We start from the raw sequence: 25,704 nt of genomic DNA, 5'->3' as shown, positions 1-25,704 counted from the left end.
CTAGAACTTTTTATCTTCCATGAAAATATTCACATGTATGGTATTACTTTTTCTATCTTCCACCGAAAAATTTAGAATTGAACTTTAAATTTCTATATGTCTTTGTGAAATAAAGAACTGAAGTGGAATATTTTTATTTTCTCTGGTGAAATTAGAAATGAATTGTGTTCTTTGGTAAAATTCAGAAGAGAACTTGAATTTTTCTTCACTTCGCTGAGAAAATTTTAAATTGAACTAGAACTTTTTATCTTCCAGGAAAATATTCACACGTATGGTATTACTTTTTCTATCTTCCACCGAAAAATTTGGAATTGAACTTTAAATTTTTTATTGGGGAAATTAGATTGAATTGTGTTCTTTGGTAAAATTCAGAATAGAACTCGAATATTCACGATCAAAGTATAACTTTTCCTATCTTCTATGAAAAATTGGAAACAGAACTTTAAATTTCTTCATCTCTTTGAGAAAAAATTTGAACTGAAGTGGAAATTTTTATATTATTTTTGAGAAAAAAGATTTGATCAATAACTTTTTCATTTTCATTGAGAAAATTCAGAATCGAAGTTGAACTTTTCTTCTTCCGGGAAAATATTTGGAACCGAACTTTAATTTTTTTCATCTCTTTGAGAAAGGTCTGAATTGAATTTAATAAAATTTAGAATTAAAGTTAAACTTTTTATCTTCATGGAAAATAATCATAATCATAGTATAACTTTTCCTATCTTCTATGGAAAAATTTAGAATTGAACTTTAAATTTTTATGTCTTGGTGAACTTAAAAGTGATATTGAAAATTTTTATTTTCTCTGGAGAAATTAGAAATGAATTATGTTCTTTGATAAAATTCAGAAGAGAACAAGAACTTTTCTATTTTCTATGAAAAATTTGGAACAGTATTTTGAATTTTTTCATCTGTTTGAGAAAAATCTGAACTGAAGTGGAAAATTTTTATATTATTATTTTGGGAAAATAGAAATGATCAATAACTTATTTCATTTTCATTGAGAAAATTCAGATTCGAAGTTGAACTTTTCTTCACTTCTTTGAGAAAATTTAAAATTGAAGTGAAACTTTTAATCTTCATAGAAAATAATCACAATCATAGTATAACTTTTCCTATCTTCTATGTAGAAATTTAGAACTGAACTTTAAATTTTTTATGTCATGGTGAACTTAAAACTGAAGTGGCAGCTTTTTATTTTCTCTGGAGAAATTAGAATTGAATTGTGTTCTTTGGTAAAATTCAGAAGAGAACTTGAAAATTCAGAATCGAAGTTGAACTTTTCTTCTTCCGGGAAAATATTTGGAACAGAACTTTAAATTTTTTCATCTCTTTGAGAAAGGTCGGAATTGAATTTAAGAAAATTTAGAATTAAAGTGAAACTTTTTATCATCATGGAAAATAATCACTATCATAGTATAACTTTTCCTATCTTCTACGGAAAAATTTAGAAGTGAACTTTAAATTTTTCATGTCTTGGTGAACTTAAAACTGAAGTGGAAGCTTTTATTTTCTCTGGAGAAATTAGAATTGAATTATGTTCTTTGGTAAAATTCAGAATAGAACTTGAACTTTTCTATCTTCTATGAAAAATTTAGAACAGTATTTTAAATTCTTTCATCTGTTTGAGAAAAATCTGAATTGAAGTGAATATTTTTATATTATTTTGGAGAAATAGAATTGATCAATAACATATTTCATTTTCAATGAGAAAATTCAGAATCGAAGTTGAACTTTTCTTCTTCCGAGAAAATATATTGAACAGAACTTTAAATTTTTTCATCTCTTTGAGAAAGGTCGGAACTGAATTTAAGAAAATTTAGAATTAAAGTGAAACCTTTTATCTTCATAGAAAATAATCACAATCAAAGTATAACTATTCCTATCTTCTAAGGAAAAATTTAGAACTGAACTTTAAATTTTTTATGTCTTGGTAAACTTAAAACTGAAGTGGAAGCTTTTTATTTTCTCTGGAGAAATTAGAATTGAATTGTGTTCTTAGGTAAAATTCAGATTAGAACTTGATCTTTTCTATCTTCTAAGAAAAATTTGGAACAATATTTAAAATTTTTTCATCTCTTTGAGAAAAATCTGAATTGAAGTGGAAAATTTTATATTATTTTGGGAAAATAGAATTGATCAATAACTTATTTCATTTTCATTGACAAAATTCAGAATCGAAGTTGAACTTTCTTCTTCCGGGAAATATTTGGAACAGAACTTTAAATTTTTTCATCTCTTTGAGAATGGTCAGAACTGAATTTAAGAAAATTTAGAATTAAAGTGAAATTTTTTATCTTCATAGAAAATAATCACAATCATAGTATAACTTTTCTATCTTCTACGGAAAAATTTAGAAGTGAACTTTAAATTTTTTATGTCTTGGGACTTTTCTTGTTCCGGGAAAATATGGAGAAATTAGAATTGAATTGTGTTCTTAGGTAAAGTTCCAGATTAGAACTTGATCTTTTCTATCTTCTAAGAAAAATTTGGAACAATATTTAAAATTTTTTCATCTCTTTGAGAAAAATCTGAATTGAAGTGGAAAATTTTATATTATTTTGAGAAAATAGAATTGATCAATAACTTGCTTCATTTTCATTGAGAAAATTCGGAATTGAAGTTGAACTTTTCTTCTTCTGGGGAAATATTTGGAACAGAACTTTAAAGTTTTTCATCTCTTTGAGAATGGTCAGAACTGAATTTAAGAAAATTAAAAATTAAAGTGAAATTTTTTATATTAATAGAAAATAATAACAATCATATTATAAATTTTCATATCTTCTACGGAAAAATTTAGAAGTGAACTTTAAATTTTTTATGTCTTGGGACTTTTCTTGTTCCGGGAAAATATTTGGAATAGAAGTTTAAATTTGACTCTTTGAGAAAGGACGGAACGTAAAAAGTTAAAAAATACCATGTTAAAAAATTCAAGAAAGTATTTACAAATTGGGGAGGGGACTCTTTGAGGTTGGAAAATGGGTTTAGGAATGACATTATGAATTTAAATTGTTCAAAAAAGATATAATAAAGCCATAAAAAAGCATTAAAAAATGGAGCGGGGACTCTTTGGGGGGCCCAGGGAGGGTGTTTGGGGGACCCTTGGGGGAGGGTGTCCCTTCTGTGTCTCAATGCACAAAAAATATTAAAAAAAAATGGGTAGGGGGAGGGGGGAGGAGGGGAGGGGAGGAGGAGGGAAGGGGAGGAGGAGGGGAGGGGAGGGGGAGGGGGTTGGGGGGAGGGGGAGGGTGACGGTGAGGAGTGGGGAGGAGAGGGAGAGGGAGGGGGGGTGGGGGCCCTTTGGGAGCCTGGGGGACCTTTGGGGGTCGGTGGAGGGCCTTTGGGGGTCCTGGAGGCCGGTTGAGAGCCTGGGGGACATTTGGTGACCGGGTGAAGGCCTTTGGGACCCCGGTGGTCTTTTGGGAGCTCGATGTGCCTTTGGGGGGCCCGGGGTGGGCCTTTGAGGGTCTGGGGGCCGGGTGGGAGCCCTGGGGACCTTTGGGGACCGGGGGGTCCTTCTGGATTGGGGTATGGGGATTGGAACCCTTTGGATCGGGGTAGGGCGATTGGGGCTCTTTGGGGTTGTGGTAGGGGACCTCACAACACTGTTCAATGGAACTTGTGTATTATAACGACCACACTCAAAATCATCTTTTAAATCACAAAACGTCTCTAACGGTTTCGCCGAAATAATTCCATAAGCTGTCTAAAACCGTTTCGCCCAAATAATCCCTAAAAGTAATTTCATCATGTTCCTTTTGTTTGGCATCTCTGCGCTAACGCATTTCAAATTTCTAGGAAACCCTTTCCTACGTTAATCTCTTCATCTCATAAATTTTCCTAGCTAAACTATTATGGTTTCGTTAGAATATCAATTTATCTCTCCGACTTAAAGCTCCGTGAAGCCGTATTTAAAAACAGAATTTCTATCTCTTTAGACTCCCGCATAATTCCAAGATAACAAGTGATGTCATTTATAATTCATGACACTATAGATTAATGAAGCCCTATTTAAAAATAGAATATTAATTTTTCTCTCTGTCCTAATGAACGTTTATCCCACAGACATAAGATTAAAGAAGCCTTAATGTTTCTTAATTCCCCCTTCGTGAAGCCCTATTTAAAAATAGAATATTAATTTTTCTCTCTGACCTAATGAACGTTTATCCCTCAGACCTAAGATTAAAGAAGCCTTAATGTTTCATAATTCCCCCTTCGTGAATCAATAATTTCCCCTAGCGATTATGTAAATCAAGTTCTCAGGCCAGGCTAGCCAAACAACAATGAAGCCATGTTTGTTTCTTAATTCCCCCTTTGGAGTTCGACCAGTAGAACTGTTCCCGAGGCAAAGACATTAATGACTTGGATCTATTCCTGGAGAAATGTTTCTAGGCGAAAATTTTTAAAGTCTGACAGATGATGTCATTGATTGATTGATCTGTCAAGAAAGGGGAAATTAATTTGTTGTTTCTAAGGGGAATTATTGATTCACGATAGGTGAATTGAGGTCGACAGCACAGGTGTTACTCGTGACAGGACCACGTGGTTTATGGTTTTCCAAGTGAGAAAGTTCCTGTTTTTCCAAGTGAGAAAATTCCTGTTTTTTCATTCTCACTGACAAAAACCATAAAACAGACATGAATTGCTGTTGACATCCATGAAAACAACCATAAATGTGACAAAATTCATGGTTTTCAAGTGAGAAAATTCCTGTTTTTTCATTCTCACTGAGAAAGACCATAAAAACATCAAATAAATCGAACAACACACATATCCATCCATGAAAACAAACATAAATGTGATAAAATTCATGTTTTTCCAAGTGAGAAAATTCCTGTTTTTTCATTCTCACTGAGAAAACCATAAACCACGTGGTGCTGTTCGGAGTAGCACCCCCTCCTCTACTAATATCGCTCCTTACTTTCAATTAAAAAAAATATATATTTAATTTTTGAACGTTTTGAATTTAATGCAGCTTTGATTTTGGCTCACCGTACATGAATAATTAAAACAAAATTAGTATATTAATTTTACTTTTTTTTGACTAAATGGCTTTCTCGAAACTTTGATTTGACGTAACTTACGAATTAACTTACGTAACAAACTTCTATACTCGTGTGTTTTTATTACGTTTATTAGGGGATTCGCCCCATAGTCAATACCTCGCTCTTTACGCTAAAGTTCAGATTTTGTCCCAATTCTTTAAGAATGACCCCTTAACCACAAAGGCCGTTAATTAGAATAAATAGCTCCGATGAAAGTTAAAAAAAACTTTAGCGTAAACAGCGAGGTAATAACTAGGGGGTGAACCAAGTCATATACGTAATAGCTTCTGTTCGTTTTATGTTTTGATGTTGCTCCTTACTTTCAGTTGAAATGTTTTTTTTACTTAATTTCTGATTGTTTTTTTAAATAAGGCTGGGGTATCCGGCACCCTCTTAATAGCGATTTCCCTTCTCCCATGAAAACTTCCTCCGTGGAAAGATTCTCCAACATAACCCCTCCCCCCCCCCAACCAGAAAAAAAGCCCCCTGAAAACTTCTGTATGCTTCCCAATAACCAATACTGTATCTAAACATTGGGCAAAGTTCATTACTTGCAGACCTTCCCCCGGGGACTGTGGGGGATTAGGTCATCCTCAAAGACATAGTTATTGTATTTTTCTACGATGCTGAACAAAATGGCTTTCTCAAAATTTTGGTCGGGTTACTTTGGGGAAAAAATAAGCGAGGGAGGGGGCTTAGTTGCCCTCCATTGTTCTTGGTCACTTAAAAAGAGCACTAGAACTTTTAATTTACGTTCGAATGAGCCCTCCCGTGATATTCTAGGACCACTGAGTCAATATGATCACCCCTGGGAGAAAAAAAAATAAACAAAAGAACAACAAATAAACATGCGTCCATGATATTTGTTCTGGCAAAAAATACAAAATCCCCCATTTTTTTAGGTAGGAGCTTGAAACTTCTATAGCAGGGTTCTCTGATACGCTGAATCTGACGGTGTAATTTTCTTTATAATTCTATGATATTTAGGGTGTTTTTCTTCCTTTTTTCGAAAATAAAGCAAATTTTCTTAGACGCGTAACTTTTGATGGTTATGACTAAACTTGATGAAACTTGAACATTTGAAAACAGCATAAAAGTTTAATTCTTTCGATGTATCTATTGGTATCAAAATTGGTATCTGTTTTTAGAGTTTCGGTTACTATTAAGCCGGGTCGCTCCTTACTCACACTTCCTTACCACGAACTGTTTGATTCATTTTACATTTAGGCAAGATTAAAGAAGAAAATTTACATCTCAAGACTTTGAATGAACCCTGTTTATTAACTCTCTCAGAAAAAATCTAGTGAATGAACCAGAAGTTAATTATTTTGTTTTGTATAAATATGTTTTAGTTTTAATTTTAACACTATAGTATTGCTACTAAAGACAATCACTGCATATGTTATCAACATATCTAGACTTCTGTACCTATTTTCACTGTCTATATAAATGGACTTAAGGAAAATGGAGGCTCCAAAGGCAATACATATGACGTTGAAGGGTCCCAATGACTTGTAACTTTCATTTTTGACACGTTCTGATTCTCGCTGTCGTTTGTAATTCTCGCTACCGCGTATCTTCTAACCACGTATTTCTTTTTTCTCGTTGTGGTACGTCGTTTAATCGCATATTTCTTTGTTCTTCACTTTCATTTTTAATTCGTTTTCCTGGGAAGGTGTAAAAAGGGAGGCTATGAATAGATTAGGATGGAGAAGAGGCGCGCTTGGCTGTGTTGGCCTCAAGTCGCTTGGTGAGTTGTTAGTAGTAGTAGTTTATCATTGTTGCTCGGATTGGTTTTGTCACCTTTAATGATCTTGTCTATTCTATTCTTTTGTCATTTTATGCATTACTAAACTACTTAAAACACCTTTTGTAAATAGACTCATTACACTTGGTATTTTATAATTGGCTTTTGAGGGTGATTCTGAATATGTAAAAATTATCAAGTTTAAAGTTACCCACCAAACCTTATGAGCCAGATAAAACTTGATTAGACTCTGCTAATTTTTTTTAAATATCAAACATTTTATGTTGGGAAAGCGATTAGTCAACACTGTATAGAAATATAGCGGAAACTTCTTGTCTATAAAAGAATTTTACTAAAGCTTATTGGGCTATAAACCAAAAAGAGCAAATTGCAATATGTTGCAATAAGTCACATATTGCATATTGAACATATTGCAATAAGTCACAGACAGCTGTTGTTATTTAAAAAAGGAATAAAAAAAATTACAAAGAAAGAAGTATTAAAAGTAGGATAAAAATAAAGTTTTAAAGAGAATTGAGAAGTATTGAAAGTAGGATAATGATAATGTTTTAATCAGGATTGAGCAGCCAAAGGGGAAATGAAAGGTGAGTAATAAGGATAAAGGAAATGAAATAAGAAGATAATGAAAGATTCTACATATTGGTATTTATTTGTAAAGGTGGAGTTTTTTCTTTCTTTCTTACTTTTTTAATTTATTTTTTATTTTTATTTTTTATTTTTTTGTTTTTTTATATTCTTATTTTGGGGGACGGGGGTAAATGTGAATTATATATCGGGGGAAATAGAGGTGGATGAAAAAGGATATGAAAATAGTAATTTAAGGTCACGATGGAAGGGGCCCTAAGGGGGAAGGGCAGCCTGAGATATCGGATGAACCTAAAAGGTATAAGAAAATTGAAATGTAGTATACCTCTATTATTATACCCTGGTATATTTTGCAATGCTCAATCTGTATATAATGTTTAATAAATTTAATTTTTTAAGAAGTTTTTTTTTATTAAGAAAAGAGTAGGTGACATTAGATAAATTGTGAGATATTTTTAAAGAAAATTTGAAGGTCACCGAGAGGAGAGGAGGTGGGATTAAAAACAAAAAAAAAGAAAATAAGTCACAGACAGCTAAACTGGAAAATTGCAGTGGTTGAATGACAAAACTTAATTGGAGTAAGGTCTAAGGACCGCGGCCTAGGTACCCCAGAAGCTTTGCCTTGAAACTGGTCAACTAGATTAATATGCTACATGATATCCCATCAATGCATCAGTGCAGTTGTCCTTCTGTAGCCCAGGCTGTCTACTAAGCTTCCTGCTAGTTTCGCTTAAGAAAAAGGAGTTTTTCTGGTTTTTAACTTGTTTTGTGTCCATCTCTGGTTTTGCTTTTCAAAAAGGTCCCTGCACTCACAATATAGCAAGAATATTTGCATACGCTAAAAGGTTTAGCTTTAATAGCTAAAATTCTGTAAAGCCTTGTTTTTTTCTGGTCCAACAATTTTTTTATTTGCTAAAATACTGAAGAATATTAACTTTGCTAGAGGACAAAAACGTAAATTAACAATTACTCAAATGAATAAAATGAACCGTCAAATGAGACAAATTATTAAAAATTTATATTATAAATTTTATTACATATATGTACATATATATATATATATATATATATATATATATATATATATATATATATATATATATATATATATATATATATATATATATATATATACATATAGGTTTCATCAGAATTCTTTTGAATTGCTGCAGTATATGCCTTAATTCTAAGGCCTGGCGATTTTCATGGATATATTCGGGCTCTTGGGGTAAGTAAAACAGAAAAAAGCCCTGCTTCTAAAGCCGGTTCGTTTTTTGACTTCATTCATATATTTTTAGAATGCAGTAACCGGTATCTAGATTAAAGACTTCCGTCGTATTGTATCCTTAATTGGATGAGTTACAATATAATCAAATATGATCTGATCAGAAAAAAGTTGGGCATTTCTCCAGTGTGTTACTGTTTTTTGTCAGGAATATAAGAAAAAAATTCTTCTGACAATGAGGCACCACAATCATAGCATAGAAGATTCCGTCACGTAGCCTAAAAATACTTTGCCTGTCACAACGACGACGTTTTGTCTTTCAAATTTACTTAATTTCGCATTTTAGTACAAAAAATGCACTTACGTGTTGTAGCGACCACACTTTGTTCTTGATCAGTAATAAAACCGGTTTTTTGTGTCCACTGGGAGATAATCAGCTTAGCCTGAGCGAGATAAAATACTATGCAGGTATATTTTAATTGTATATCAAAGTGTTCGTGGTAACGAACTGTATAGTAAGAGCGACTCGTCTCAATAGTAACCGAAACCCTACAGAATTTTGATACCAATTGATACATCAAAAGAATTGAATTTTTATGCTGATTTTAAACATATAAGTTTCATTAAGTTTAATTTTACCCATAAACAATATGTAGAGGTGGTGAGGTTAGGTTTTGTTAGGTTAGGTATTTAATATAATGTGTTCTTGGCGACCTGCATTCCATATTTCTCTGTTGTATTTTCCATAGTATTGTTACTAAAGTATTTTCATCATGTTTCGGTATATTTCACTAGGAGTAACCTTACTTCACTTCTTTGGTGTGGGCGCTATATCACGTAAATGCCAAAAAAAAATCCTGATTTTCTTGTATCAAAAGAAACTGCCATCCTCTTAAACTTTTGCCCGCGTCTTTGAATCTTTAGCGGGCCCATAATCAGGATGGAGGTGGCTGATTCCTAATATTCCTGAAACCTGAATGTTTTTTTTCTGACATATCTAATATGTTTATGCCTTTCTCTTTGAATTCACTCTCCCCCAGGTTTCATCCCTCCTTCAAAAATAAGCGAGTGCTCATGCGCTGTTTTATCGTTGAGACAGACTTGACCGGCTTTCCTGAACTCTTGAGATACTTACATTTGTCGTAAATGTGTCAAATGCGCGGAAAAATATCTCAAAAACTGTCCAGTACAACCACAAAGAACTTTGTTGTAATCGAGGGCAAAAAATCGCAGCTCGGACAAAACTACAGGCACAGAGTCATGGTTTAGTAAGAGGCAGAGTTGCCAGCTGGGGTGCATTTGCGCCGTTTTGGTACTTTTTTGAGGTGGTTGCGCATTGAATTTTACGAATCGGTGCATTTCTGGAGGAGGAAATCGTTCATTCGGCACATTGTCACTAGAAAAATGGAGCTTTCGGCGCATTTTCATTTTATGTGATGCAACCAATAAACTAGCAACACTTGGGAGGTGGTCGATACTTGGTCGATACTTGGAAGGTATCGACCATTATTGGTACAAAAGCGTTTCTGCTCCTCTAGCTCTGAAATTAGAAAACAACAGTTTTGTGTTTTAGCAAATCAATGTGCTAAAATCTTACATCTTTTGACAGCAAACGGTTTTAACAAAAATTTGAGGAGTCGGATATAACTTCTTATGCCATTTTTTTGCCAACATCTTTCTTCATTCTACTCTGATCAGTGGTCTAAGGTCTTTGGTTAACCATTTAAAAAAAATGTTCATGTTTCAGAGGCAATTTGTCCCACTCTCTCCTAAATAATGTATGTAATACAATTAGATTATGCTTGGAATCAATTACAGTTGTTTAACGTAAAAAAAAAAGAAAAAATACGAAGGGTAAAATATTAGTTGAATTTAATATCTCAAATATCTCAAACCTTAAGTAAATTGCATTGAAAGGTAAAGGGTAAATTAAACACTAAGTTACCAACTAAATGTGTTTCAGTTACTCTAATAATTTCTTGATACGACGAAGGTGAAATATTTTAGAGAGTTCTTGCCCATCTTGCCCATCAGGTGATGTTTATGAACCTCGCCAAGAGTTGAAGGACGAAGTTTTATAAACTTAATTGATTTTATTACCTTTGGGTCAACAAAAATCATCTTTCTGTTAGCTACTTTTCCAAGTTTTCAATGTTTAGGGAACAATTATAAAAAAGGAGAAAAAATGGCATCAATTATGACCGCCTTTTAAAAGTAGTCTCTTTTATATTTACTCCATATTAGTCCATACTGATGACATATATTGCACACAGGAAAAACACTTCGACCTTTTCTTAGCTGGATATAGTAAAGAACGAACCCAAGGTCATCAGGTAGCAGAGTCACTTATCTCATACACAATATAACATCATCCTGGATACGAAAATGCAGTTTTTTTTTGTAAAAAAGAAAAGAGATTTCATTTTTAGCATTATGTTTTGTCGATTACAAAATGCACTAGGTATAATAATTGTCTTTGAAATGAGCCATTAAACAGCTCTCTGTAATATCCCAGTGCCCCTTTAGCAATGGAGGGAAAAACAGATAAAATTCGGATTTTTTTCCGGAAGATGGAAAATCGATGGTGTAAAAATTTCGAAGTATCGAACTATTTTATTTATGATGTAATTATTGTTATATTAATCTAGTAGCATAGGTTAACGATCGCAAAAATGTGGCCAATGGTTAATTTATAAATATGTAAATGTTACCCTTTTACAAGAAATTCAAGTAGCTCATACTTCTAACTTTAAAATACAAAGAATCTACAAATAAAACGCACGGTATGTTATGCTTTAAACTTTGTGTATTAAAGTATATGCATTAAAGTGGAGTATCGTCGGTGTAATGATTCTGAAGTCAAACAATTCGGACTCCGATGAAACATTTCAAGAAAACTGCCCCACTGTTTGAGCCGATATTCATTGTTCATGGGCAATGTCTGGGAGAGTAGAAATTTATAAAAAGTTAACAAGATATGAAACGAAAAAAAAAGAAGAAAAAATGGCAAGAATTTTATTCGTTTGGATACGTCAAAGGAAAAACTTGTCATTATAGAAAAATTATGGGGTTACGTGGGAGAATCTTTCCATGGAGGAAGTCTTCATGGGGGAAGGACATTCCTATGAATGGTGGCACCAGATTTCCCAGCAATATATGAAAAAAGATCAGAAATTAAAAAAAAAACAACAAGCAACGGTGACAGACTGCTGCAATTTCGTAGATATAACCAACAATCTAGATATAACCAATAGAGTATTTTTTTCTGCTGTTCTTCTATTCTTTTTTTCTGCTATTCATTTTTTATCTACTATTCTATCCAAGATGCGACCTAGTTTCAGAAACTTCAGAAACTAGCTCAGAAATTTCACCGGTTTTCAACAGCGACAACCTGGTGCGGACATACCTGATTCTACGTCCAGCAGAAAATCGATTGGTAATTTAAAATCTTTTTGTAAATTTCTTTTAAAATCTTTTCTACTTTTTCAAAACATTTTCTGTAAAAAAAAAGGAAGATATGACCCCGTATTACCTTTATTCAGATTTAATAAAAATAAAGAGAAATTAATAATTAAATATAACTTTATATCCCCCCCAAAGCCTCTACTATATTAACCTTGATGCTCATGGAAAGTTAGAAAATTTTGATATAATTTCTAACTTTCTGACCTGCACAATGACCCTCCCCTCTCCGACTGCCCCCCTTTATGGCCCCGTATTACCTATATTCAAGGAAGCTATGATCCCGTATTACCTATATTCAGACTTAATCAAAACAAAGAGAAATTAAGGATTAAATAATATTTATCTCCCCCCCCCCCCCAGAGCCTCTACTATATTTACCTTCATGCTCACGGAAAGTTAGAATATTTTCATATAATTTCTAACTTTCCAACCTACACAATGACCCTCCTGCCCTCCTTCATAATGTCAATGTACATAATGTTATCAGACAAAAATGCAGATCAACTTGGTTAAACAAAGCTTTAAAAGAAGTGTCCATATTAACCGTTTATTTTATGCGGACTATGTGACTCTTTGTGCCACCATGCACCACCATGCGGCACAACTGCCTCTGAAACTCGGAATCATAACATATAGTTTTTTTTCAATAATTTTAAATTGATTGGCTATCTCAGAAGATTCAATCAAAAGCAAGTTTGGCCAATTGGTTTGAAAATTGTTCTCGGATGCCACAAAATGGCAGGAAACGCCTCTTTCCTGTGGCACAATCTTTTTGAAAAAAAATCGGTAGAGCTTCGAATTTTCGTTTGGATGAGCCCTCTCTGGATTATTAGGACCATTGGTTAGTGGTATCTTGAAATATATATTATGTCCCAGTTATTTTTTGACAAGCGCTGCCCTATATTTAACCTACTCAAACACGTACTTCAGCGCCGTACTTTACTTATCATTTTTGTTTTATTTCTGTTTCTGATTAGATATTTTGGTACATTTCTATTTAACGAGACATATTCAAGAATTACGCTGTGTAATATCTAATAATGGTCGGTTTGCCCCATCGGAATCGTTTATGATTTGCTTATTTTGAGTGAGAAAAATACGATGTAGCTATATTTTAATTAAATATTTAATATATAGAGGTGATTATGAGTAAGGTTAGGTTGGGGTAAGTTGGTGTAGTTAAGTTGTTAAATAGTTAAGTTGGGGTAGGTTAGGCTGGCTAAAGTATTAAATATAATTCTTTCTCCGGGGCTTGTTTTCCATAATTCTTTGTTGTAGTTTCCATAATTTTGTTTCTAAAGTATTATATTATCATCATATTTTGGTATAGTTAATTAGGATAAATCTAACTCCACTTCTTGGGTGTGTTTCGTTTAACAGACAAGTACCGATATTATCATCAATTTTTTCATTATTATTAAAACATCGGCAAAGCTACATTAATCGGAGTAGTATTTCTTCTTATTTAATCACATTGACACGTGGGCATGGTATAATCATTTATTCAGACTATGCAATCAAATTTACTCACCTTCTATTCAATTTGTTTTTGTACATATATAAAAACAGGTTTTTAATGTATACTTAGCCTATGTATGTACAAAGAAGGACTCCCTCCAGGGCGAGAAGTAACAAAAAGTATTATTTGCAAACTAACCTGAACATTAAAGAAATTTTAGGGTATACCATGAATGCGAAAGAAATGAGTTGGTGTTTTTATGAAAGGCCCAAGGGCGAAGATGAGTGAATTCTGTATAAATAGAATGCTGGAGTCTTAGGGAATTCAGTTGTCGATTACAATTTGTTGCGATACTAGTTCGACATGAAAGCAGTAAGTCCAATTTGTATTTGTTTCAGAGCCACGGTTACCACATGGTTTTTGGATTACATTAGCCTAAATGACGAAAACTATTAGAACAGTTTCATGCTAATCTTACTTTTATTTAGCTGAGCTAATTCATACGGCTAATTTGGCCAAATTTGTTTATCATTATTTTCCCAATTCAATTTCCAAAGTTCAGTTACCAAAAAATAGCCCAGCTTGCAGCATTACTCGGAAATGGTCTTCTGAATATTTATAAGCTCACATTTTAGCTTTCTCATCAGAAAAAGAGATGCTTCTGTTTTTTAAGTTTTCCCGGAACACTCACCGGTAAGGTGATCCAGCGAGCCTCGATTGCAATTGGTTAACATCCAACAGCCTTTTTCTGGCAGATATATTAATAAAAAAAAGTAAGAGATCTCCCTCTGACACGAAATGGTCTAATGGCCACAACTTGCAAAATATTGGCAAAAAGCTTTAAAAACCAAAACTTTGAAAATATAAAAAGTAAAAAAAATCTTTCCAACCTCAAGTTGGGGAATAAATCAAAGGGTTTTTTCTACAGTTTTTGATTTTATAAATAGTTTCACTACGTGATTCAGGTTAATGAAATAAGATAAAAATATCCCAAACATAGCATATGTATATAATTATATATGGTTTTCATATATTTAGTATATTTATGATTTGGTGAAGATCTATATATTTTTAGCATGAATATTTTAAGACATGACATAAAGTGGTTTAATTTCCTTGTACCCTGTCTGATCGAATATAAAATTCTGTACATTAACTTTGTTGATGGAGTTGTTAAGGTGAAAGACCGAAATCTGGTGAATATCGACATTCACCGGTGAATGTCCGAAATTCCTTTTTCTCTACTTGGTCAGCATCGCCAGTCAGTTGCCAGTCTTATACAAAGTTTGATGGTACCAGGTTAGGCTAGGTTATAAATCTCAGAAATAGGTTATAAACCTAACCTGTCACCGTCAAACCTTGCAGACCTGAAATCCAATTTCGCGTCTTTCACGGTAACAGAATCAATATCGGTGATTATATCGGACCCTAGAACAGGCTAGACATGCCGTATGGTTGATATTCAGGAGGTGTTGTCCTTCTATAGTCTCTATGAATCTTCGCCGGGAATTTCTACGAAAAAAGTAGCATGTATGTAAAATTACTGTTAAAAATTAGCGAATAAAATATTGAATTTAATAATATATCCAGGATTTTTTTGGGGGAGGGGGTCACAAAAAATAACAATTATCTCAGCCGCCAAGGCTCAGTGCACCCATTAAGACCTGTTTCACAATTATCTGTTTTTTTTTTTGTTTTTTGTTGTTTTTTTGTGGGGGGGGGGGGGGGGGGCAGACATAATAATCCCTATCCTCCCGGATACGGTTCCAATCATACTCATATTTTCAGTTTGTGCTATACTCTCCAAGCATATGCTTTGATACCCACGTTAAACATCCAAACATCCTTTGATGTCCAACACCATAACATCGGAGTTAAAAACAAATTTTAAAAATATTGTTTTGTACCTAAAAATATACCTAGTAACCCATGTGTGGAAGCCTCCTAATTCGTCAATGTCCTAATGCAAGCATACGCAAGCAAATGAATTTAAAGTAAAAATAATAATAAAGTACGGTAGTAATCAATTAAAGATTCCAGAGGAAGGGGAGCCAGAGGCGGGTCCAGGATTTTTCTAGGGGCGGGGGGCAAAATAGGTTGATCTGATAAAATTGCGTTAGGAACAAGTTTAATTAAAGTAAATTTGCGTTAATTAAGTAAATTACACTACTTAAGACTATGTTAGGGAGGGCACGCGCCCTCCTGGATCCGCCACTGAGGGGAGCACGACCCAAGTCTCCCCTCTCTGTTTTTTTTTCACGGGCCTAGTATGATGGAAATATGAGCCAGGGTGGTTCCTATATGACGATTAATAGAAAATAGACCCGAGGATTTAATGAACTTAAGTGAAGATAAAAGTTTATCTCGTAATACGACTAAAAATTTCAAAACAGGAAAATTAGTAAATGTCAAGATTCTGGATGGTAGGGGGAAGATATATGGAATTGGAGGTACCGTGAGTATGCTCCAAGTCAGACAATTCATCATTGTTTAAATTAAGGTTTATATTTTCTGTGCAACTTTTTAATATATTATTTTTTCTGAAGTCCAAGCTGACAATAGCTGACATTCTGTTTTTTCCATTTACTGAACTAAATTAAAAAAATAGTTTCAAATTTTTTAGATTGAAAAACGAGGTGAAAATCGGTTGAAAATTGTTGAAAAATGGGAAATGTTACTATTTTAAGAAAGATTGATCATTCCTCAATAAAACGTCAATCATGCTTCCCATGCTTTTCACTTGGCGAATGGATATATATGATTCTTGCAACACAGTATCTTGTTCTTTCCTTGCAAGTCACAGCTGTAGTTACAGCTGTAACTTGCAGCTGTAGTACATGCAGCTGTAGTACATGCAGCTTCAAAACATGCAGCTACAGTTACAGCTGTATGTTTTAAAGGACATATAAGCCTTAAAACCTTGACAAAAACGTCTTACCAGTTACAAACAAATAATTTTTCTTTCCTTAGGTCTCTGCCATCCTCGCTCTCTGCATTGCTGCTGCCGCTGCACAAAATGCTGCAGAACCGGTACCAATCCTGAGGTTCAATAACGAACTGGGAGAGCAGCTTGGCCAATACAACTTCGAGTAAGTTTTTAAATAAATTTTGAGACCACACTTACGAAAAGATGAAGAACAAAAAAAATTATTCACTGGCTGAAAATTATCCTCGTTTGGTTTTGTCTTTCTATTTTCATCTTTTTTTGTCTTTATTTTTGTCGAGTAAGTTTTTATTATTTTTTCATAAATTGTATCTTTCTTTAACCATTCTGGACATATTAGCTGTGAAAGAACTAATAGCTATATTAATGGTGGGTGATTAAACTTGGCCAATACGACTTCGAGTAAGTTTTTAAAAGGTTTGTGCGACCGCACTTGCTATACAAGACTCACGGAAATACAAAAATGAAAAAGAAGTCTTTTCACTGGCTGAAAATCATCCTCAGTTGATTTTGTCTTTTTGTTCTCTTTTTTTTGTTCTTTGTTTTTTCTTACAAGAAGTCTTTGCCTATCATTTTCAAACTATCTTTTTACCAATTTTGAACATACTAGCTGTGAAAGAGCCAAAAGCTGTATATCTATATAAATATCTTCTACAATGCCGTATCCAGGGGTTAGGGTTTTTTAACCCCCCCCCCCAAAAAAAAACGTTTGTCCGACTCGTAAAAACGTAACAAATTAAATATAAACAAATTTTTGATGCTAAGTCGTAAAGTCATTTTTTGTAAAGAAAAACGAAAAAAATCCATGTGTAATCCCCCCCCCTCTAAAAAAAATCCTGGATACGGCCCTGATCTTATATATAAACATCTGATAGATCAAAGTCTGAATACATAAATTTGTTATTAAAAAAAGAGAGAAAAAAAATTGAGAAGATGTACGTAAGAAGGTTATAAGAGCTTTTAAGAGGGTTAATCAAACAGTTCGTGGTAACGAACTGTAAGTAAGGAGCGACCCGGCTCAATGGTAACCGAAACTCTAGAAAACGGGTTTTTGATATCAATAGATACATCAAAAGAATCAGATTTTAATGCTGATTTCAAATATATAACTTTCATCAAGTTTAGTTTTACCCATCAAAAGTTACGCGCCTGAGAAAATTTGGCTGATTTTCGAAAAAAGGGGGAAAGACCCCTAAAAGTTATAGAACCTTAATGAAAATCACACCATCATATTCAGCGTATAAGAGAACCCTACTGTAGAGGTTTCAAGCTCCTATCTACGAAAATGTGGAATTTTGCATTTTTTGCCAGAAGAAAGATCACGGATGCGTGTTTATTTATTTGTTTGTTTGTTTTTTTTTTTTTTTTCCCCAGGGGCGATCGTATCGACCCAGTGGTCCTAGAATATCGTGGGAGGGCTCATTGGAACGGAAATTAAAAGTTCTAGTGTCCTTTTTAAGTGACCAAAAAAATGGAGGGCAACTAGGCCCCCTACCACGCCCATTTTTTTTCCAAAGTCACCCGATCAAAATTTTGAGATAGCCATTTTGTTCAGCAGGGTCGAAAATATGATAAATATGTCTTTTAGGATGACTTAATCCCACGAAGTTCCCAGAGGGAGTGCTAAAAGTTATGAACTTTACCCAATGTTAACATATAGTATTGTTTATTGAGAAGTATACATAAGTTTTCAGGAGTTTTTTTTTCTGGTATTGGGAGGGAAGGGTGGGTCGGTGGTTATGTTGGAGGATCTGTTCATGAAGGAAGTTTTCATGGGGAAAGGGAAATTGCCATGAAGGGGGCGCCGGACTTGCCAGCATTATTTATTGGTTATTGGGAAGTATACAACCATTTTCAGGAATGATTATTTCTGGAGTGGGGGCTAGAGGAGGGAGGTACTATGGAGAATATTTCCGTAGAGGATGTTTCTGTGTGGTAAGGGACATATCTATGAAGGGGGCGCCGGATTTCCAAGCATTATTTAAAAAACAATCAGAAATTAAATAAAAAAAAAAACAAGTTTTTCCAACTGAAATGTAAGAAGGAATATTAGAACTTAAAACGAACAGAAATTATAACGTATGTGAGGGGGTTCTCCCCCAAGTCAATACCTCGTTCTTTACGCTACAGTTTTTTTTAGTGCTTTCAAAAGAGCTATCTATTCTAATTAAACGGCCTTTGTGATTCAGGGGTTTGTGAATCAAATTTTTTTTAACTTTTAACGTAAAGAGCGTGGTATTCACTAAGGGGAGAACCCCTTCATATACGTAATAACATATACGTAATAAAAAAACAATGAAAAAACAAGCGATACGGCTCAATAGTAATGGAAACTTTTAAAAACGGAATTTTTATGTCAATAAATGTATCAAAAGAATGTGTTTATAATGCTGATCCTAAATATATGAATTTTATTAAGTTTAGTATTACTCATCATTAAAATTTTTTATTGTTTTAAAAAATAAAATTGTGACAAAGAGTCAAACTTTGGCGTAAAGAGCGAGGCGTTGAGGAAGGGACAGCCCCTTTCATATACGGAATAATTTCTGTTTGTTTTAAATTTTAATGTCGCTCCTTACTTTCAGCTAAAACACTTGTTTTTTTTTAATTTAATTTCTGATCGTTTTTTAGTTAATGCAGCTTTTATTTTGGCTCACCGTCATTGAATAAGTAAACAAAATTTGCATAAAATTTTTACTTTTCTTTTGCTAAATGGCTGTCTCTAAATTTCTTCTGGCAAAAAATACAAAGTTGCAGATTTTTGCAGATGTGAGCTTGAAGCCTATGTTATAGGGTTTTCTGATACGCTGAATCTGACAGTATGATTTTCATTAAAATTCTTTCACTTTTAGGGGATGTTTCCCCCCCCCCCCTTTAAAAAATCAGGTAAATTTTGTCAGGCTCGTAGCCTTTGATGAGTAATGCTAAACTTAATAAAATCCATCTATTTAGAATCAGCATTATAAGCTTTTTCTTTTGATATATTAATTTACATCAAAGTTACGTATCTAAAAGTTTCGATTACTATTGATCCGCATCGCTTGTTTTTTTTATTGTTTTTTTTATTTCGTATATGTTATTACGTATATGATGGGGTTCTCCCCGTAGTCAATACCACGCTCTTTACGTTAAAAGTTAAAAAAATTTTAATTCACAAACCCCTGAATCACAAAGGCCGTTTAATTTGAATAGATAGCTCTTTTGAAAGCACTAAAAAAACTGTAGCGTAAAGAGCGAGGTATTGACTTGGAAGAGAACCCCCTCATATACGTAATAATTTCTGTTCATTTTAAGTTCTAATGTTGCTCCTTACTTTCAGTTGAAAAAACTTGTTTTTTTTTAATTTAATTTCTAATCGTTTTTTAAATAATATTTGGAAATCCGGCGCCCCTTCATAGAAATGTCCCTTACCCCAAAGAAACATCCTCCACGGAAAGATTCTCCCGAGTAACCCCCTCCTCCAGTCCCCCCCCCCCCCAGAAAAAAAATCTTACAGAAAAAGTGTGTATACTTTCCAAAAACCAAAACAAAAAGTAACCAAAGGGCAAATTTCAAAAATTGCAGCCCGTCCCCGGGGAACGGGGGGGGATTAAGTCATCGTAAAAGACATATTTATTAGATTTTCGACTATGCTGAAAAAAATGGCTATCTCAAAATTTGAATTGGATGACTTTTAGAAAAAATGAGCGTGGGAGGGGGCCTAGTTGCCCTCCATTTTTTTGGTCACTTAAAAAGGGCACTAGAACTTTTAGTTTCTGTTCCAATGAGCCTTCTTACGATATTCTAGGACCACTGGGTCAATATGATTACCCCTGGGGAAAAAAAAACAAAAAAAAACAAATAAACACGCACCCGTGATCTTTCTTCTGGCAAAAAATGCAAAATTACATATTTTTGTAGATAGAAGCTTGAAACCTCTACAGTAGGGTTATCTGATAAGCTGAATATGATGGTGTGAATTTCATTAAGGTTCTACAACTTTTTATGGGGTCTTTCCCTCTTTTTTCGAAAATCAGCCAAATTTTCTCAGGCGCGTAACTTTTGATGGGTAAGATTAAACTTGATACAACTTATATATTTGAAATCAGAATTAAAATCTGATTCTTTTGATGTGTCTATTGGTACCAAAATTCCGTTTTTTAGAGTTTCGGTTACCATTGAGCCGGGTCGCTCCTTACTTACAGTTCGTTACCACAAACTGTTTTATGGGTGCCAAATTTAAAATAAGAAACAGTGTTGAAAAATCAACAAAAAAAGCTTAAAATATTGCAACGTTTGACGTGACAGCACTGATGAAAATGTGGTACCGCCATACAAACTTCATACTTTCGAAACGCCCAAAAGAAAAAACTTAGAAAATCGCTGTTTTCATGTACATATATAACTAGGAAATGTCTTTAGGAATGGGGGGGGGGGGAGGGGGGAATGTTGCCATGTTGATGTCCTTGGTACTTCAAGACAAATCCTATTTTAGCTATACTGACTACATTGGCTATATTATAAATGGCTATATTGGCTATATTAAACAAAAAGTATTAGGAACTATTTTATGACAGCATATGCTTTACTTTGATAGCAGCTTGGGGGGGGGGAATGTTGCCTTGTTGATGTCCTTGGTACTTCAAGACAAACCCTATTTTAGCTATAACGACTACAATGGCTGTATCATAAATGTCTATATTGGCTATATTAAATAAAAAGTATTAGGGACTATTTTATGGCAGCATATGCTTTACTTTGATAGCAGCTTGGTTGATTTAGCGAGTAGCGTAAATTAGATCTTGTTGCTTCCTCTCAAGCAGTAGACAATTCACATTTATTCTTCTGCAGGGGGTCGTTTCAAATGCGTCGGTTCGGTCTTCTATTTTTGGTAAGGTTGTTCGTGCAGAACCAAGGTCTCTAATGTCTAGTGCCTTTTTTGTTGTTTAAAATATATTGAGCTCCACAAGGGACCAGGCACGTACATAGAAATGCGTTATGTGGGTGCCTTATTTAATGAACACTAAAATAAAATGAAAATTGTGAAATAGGGCGTTGAAGAATGCTGCTAAAAAAAAAAAACTTAAAACACTGAGACCCGCGGACCCGAGGCCAGGAAATTCTTAATCATCACTTAACTGGCTTCAATGAACTTTCCTGTCCTTGATACAAACTTTTAGCCTAAAAGAATGCTAATGTGGCACTGAGCTTTAATTTTGAGGATTTAATTAAAAGAAGCAAAAGGCTTTTCAGATAACATACCAATTTTTTTTATTTTAGTAAAAATAACTAAAGAAAAATAAATCCCTCAGTATTGTACAATGTGTCATTGACTACTAACAGCTTTGAAGATAAATTTTATGTGGCAAGAAAATTGTGTTCAAAAAGCCATTTTCATTTTTTAAATGACAATTGTGAGTCGAAAATAATGCGCATTCAAGGACTTGTCTCCGCAAGTGCTACAGACTAATCCATCATTTGTTGTAATCACCATGTAGATTTAACCAATTAAGAGATAAAATTTTGGGTGTATTTTGCGTCTCGAGATACTATAATCCTTTCGAAGATAATTCCATTCATTCTATCACTCAGAACAAATTTGAATCTTCTGACTGCGTCTCCAGCAAAGTATAAACACATACTGAACAAGTACTGACAAAACCTATCCTCTCCACACAAAAAAGTGACCGTTTGTCCGCGTCTCCGGAGACGATTCCATACCTATGCGAACCTGGCGACTAAATCACGAGTTCCGTAGGTGATTATACTTGTTCCGTAAAAGCTGTATTAAATTTAATTTATTGGCTCGGAGCGATTAAGTAGTACAACATTTTCCCTCTAGAGGCGCTGAGGTACGCGGGGTCACTTTCGGAGAGTTTTGACTGTACTTGTTCAGTAGATGATTATACTTCGGTCTCCAGCTACTTACTGATGAGTATGCCCGATCAGGAAAAAGGTGTCGCTTCTTTGGCACCTCCAGAAAAACTGTATAAAAAAAAAAAAAAATTAATTTATGAGTATCTTTTTCCTTTTTGCTGTATTTAATTTTTCCTTTTGATTGGTTTTTTATTGGTCCCACGCCGTTCATATACTTAAAGGGGCCTTTGGGGTTGGGCTCAACGAAATTTTTCCAAATTTCTTGGCACTTATAATTCAAATTTTTGTTTTTTGCTGACCCCCCCCCCCCTAAAAAGTCCTGCATAGGTGCCTGTTCCATTCCTTGGATTTCTCTTGGCCAAGTTGGAACGGAATGCTCGTAATGTTTATAACAAATAGTACTTTGGCTTGGTTTTCAATGAGTAAGCGCCACCAAATGCTTGGCGGCGCTTCGTCGCTTTCTTTTTGTATTTTTTTTACGCTTTTGTTTGCGTGTTTGCGGTGGCTTTTTTCTCTTTGCATTCCCGTAGAGTCTGTCGGAAGGAATATGATAATGTATTTTTCTTCAATTGTTTAAACTTATTGTTACTTTTGTTGTTGAATGAATCTATCTATCTATATATCTATTACCTATTAAGAAAGTGTGCCAGTTGATGTCCTGCTTTGTGAGATTTATTTTGCCGTCATTGGCCGTGTTCTCCATCGCCCCAACATAGCCACCATGGTTACGGTTAATTTTTTCAACCCCGTGTTCTTAGTAACACGTATTGTTACTTGTAAAACGCAACTTTCTATGCATAATCTATTTTTGTCAGTGCCATAAAATTACGGTTGTAGCAGTTTCTGCAATACAGTAATGAACGAACGACGGCCCATAGCACAGTTTATATAATTATCCAGCAAGTTTACCGCAGATGATTTCTGGCTCTTCATTCTCGGTGCGAACAAAAAGCTCCTCCCACTTATTTCTGCACTTATTGTCCACTTATTGGTTGAGCCGGCCAAGTGGTTTTGTCAGTACTTGTTCCGTAGGTGATTATTCTTTGTCTACCCGTGAAAAGATCTAATGCCGCTTATGTTTATACCGGTTTATACATTCTCTGGAGCAATCGCACCTCGGTCCGGGTTTTTATTATGGGTGAGATAGGGAAAGATCATACTGCTAATTATATAAACTGTGGCCCATAGTAACCAAAAATTCAAAAACGTGTTTAAAAAACTGGCAATTGAAAAAATTTCAATCTTTAGCTGATACAGTAATTGTAACCACTATCTAAATTAGTCTTAATAGTAAAATGTTATTTTGAAAACAAATTTAAGACAATTTTAGATTAAAGCCATATTTATATCACTTGACTAGTAAGCTGAATACTGAGCATAATAAGTGCACATATGTAGAGCACCAAAAGCATATTTAATGCGAATCATAGATGAGACTGAGTTTTTTATTTTAGATTTGAGACTGCAGATGGCGTTGTTCGTGAGGAAAAAGGAGAGCAAATTCCAACAAGCGACACTGAAGGCGAATTTGGTGCTTACAAAGAGGGTGTAATTACATACAAATCGCCAGAAGGCAAAACAGTCACTTTGCGATTCGTTGCAGGACCTAACGGCTACGAACCAAAACTCAAGATTTCTTCATAAGTTGTGATATCATTTTTTCTTTTTATATTCGTTGCGAGTGTTTTCTTTTTGATATTCTCATATTTTGTATGAAAGTTTATTACATTTTTAATTATGAATCTGGCTCTTATTTTACTTCTATAATCAAGCAAGATATGCAATTAGCCCAAAAGAATTTGCTAAGTTCCCAGAAAAAATGTTGTTTAGTCAAGAGCATTTTAAAAACCCAGAGATCTAAAACATTTTTTTTTGTTTGTTTGATTTTGATTTGATTGAAAAACGTTTTTGTTTGATTTTTCATAACAGTCTGATGATTTGACTATTTGAAATTTCAGATTTCAACTTTCTCATTTCAACTGTAGTTTTTCAAACATCAAATATTCAAACGCGATATAGGCTAATATTTACGCGAAATTACTTGCTGAGTTCTGTGAAAAAAATTGAATTGGTAGAAACGTAGAAACTGAAAATTAAATAAAAATACATACTTTCTTCTTTGATTTCAGCAGCAGTCTGATATTCGGATCCGTTGTAATTTCAACTTTTCAATTTCGAATTTCATCAATAATTTTTTTAATTTCATATATTCTAATACGATATCTGATTAATACAAAATTAATTGTTTAGCTCCACGAAAAAAAATCTCTATTCAAGAGCAAACGTTATCGACGTGGAGATCGTAAAAATTTGAAAAATTACATAAGAAGTGTATTCACAACAGTTTGATTAGTTTGAAGTCTTATTTAGTCATTTCTTTTCGGGGGCAGCTTTCATTTCCAAAATATTGTTAAGAAAATGATAAAATTCAAGGTAATTGGCATGGACGGTTACTGCTGGACTTCCCCCTCCCTCTTCTCCTTATACGGAACAAATTCTGGTCGTTTTAAGTTTTACTATTTCTCCTTACTTTCATTTGAAAAAAAATGTGTTTTTTTAATTTAATTTCTGTCCGTTCAACAAATCATACCGGAAAATTAACCTCCCTTTCCCTCCCCAAAATTTCCCGAACAAATTCCCCCAGAAACATTCTTCCCCAAAGAAAATTCTCTAAGTGGAAAATCCCCCCCCCCCACAAAAAAAATTGAACAATTCCCAATAACAAATACTATATGTGAGAAATGAGCGACTTGCTTAACTTACAGCCCTTTCCTCGGTGACTATGGGGATCATTACATTCCCAAAAGTATAGTTGTTGGACCTTTAAACTATGCTGAATCAAATGTATATCTCAAAATTTTGATCGAATGTGAAAAGGTATGACAGGCAGGGGCGGATCTAGAGCAAAATCTTGGGGAAGGTCCAATGTGACAAGGGCGCCAATGAGCAAAATTTTTGGGGGAGGCCAATGTGACAAAGGTGCAAATAATTGACCAAATTGACAAACTTATTCTAAAAAAAGACTAAAAAAACAAAAGGAATGACGGGGCCAGAAAAATCTTGGGGGAGGCCCAGGCCCCCCCCCCTGTATCCCCCACTAGCAGGGGGACTAGTTGCCCTCCAATCTGTTTGGTCACTTCAAAAGGGCACTAAAACGTTTGAATTCAGTTCAACTGAGCCCTCTCTTGATTTTCTAGGACCATTGGTTCGATACGATGACTCTGGAAAAAAAGAAAAATATTCACGCATCGTGATTTTTCTTCAAAATTCTTTTTGCAAAAAAATTTAAAATTCAACATTTTTATAGATAGGAGTTTGAAATCTCTACAGTAGGGTCCTCTGATATGCTGAATTTGA

At 34.2% G+C, this 25,704-nt stretch overlaps 1 protein-coding gene across 2 annotated transcripts; it reads left to right on the top strand.

Annotated features, from left to right (window-relative positions):
• Positions 1 to 7,420: 7,420 nt before the first annotated feature.
• LOC148955754 (endocuticle structural glycoprotein SgAbd-5-like) lies at positions 7,421 to 24,089 on the top strand. 2 transcript variants are annotated; one of them, XM_089104110.1, is made up of 3 exons: positions 7,421 to 7,471; positions 16,518 to 16,636; positions 23,802 to 24,089. In XM_089104110.1, exons 1-3 carry the CDS (start codon positions 7,436 to 7,438, stop codon positions 23,989 to 23,991), a joined length of 345 nt encoding a protein of 114 aa, XP_088960236.1. In that variant the 5' UTR covers positions 7,421 to 7,435; the 3' UTR covers positions 23,992 to 24,089. The 2 variants fall into 2 exon arrangements, with proteins under 2 accessions (XP_088960236.1, XP_088960242.1); XM_089104116.1 differs by lacking the exon at positions 7,421 to 7,471 and adding an exon at positions 13,815 to 13,919.
• The last annotated feature ends 1,615 nt before the right edge of the window (positions 24,090 to 25,704 follow it).

This window comes from Artemia sp. Qi Xiang Cuo, chromosome 2 (assembly GCF_049724085.1).
Source record: "Artemia sp. Qi Xiang Cuo chromosome 2, ASM4972408v1, whole genome shotgun sequence".
Classification (NCBI taxonomy): Eukaryota; Metazoa; Arthropoda; class Branchiopoda; order Anostraca; family Artemiidae; genus Artemia; species Artemia sp. Qi Xiang Cuo.
This window is presented reverse-complemented; position numbering and strand designations above follow the sequence as displayed.

Bases quoted from the DNA above. Each gene is read 5' to 3' on its own strand.
- LOC148955754 (XM_089104110.1), top strand. From the start codon at position 7,436: ATGAAAGATTCTACATATTGGTATTTATTTGTAAAG. The intron at 7,472-16,517 runs GTGGAGTTTTTT...TTCTTTCCTTAG, and splicing joins ATTGGTATTTATTTGTAAAG to GTCTCTGCCATCCTCGCTCT. The intron at 16,637-23,801 runs GTAAGTTTTTAA...TTTTTATTTTAG, and splicing joins CTTGGCCAATACAACTTCGA to ATTTGAGACTGCAGATGGCG.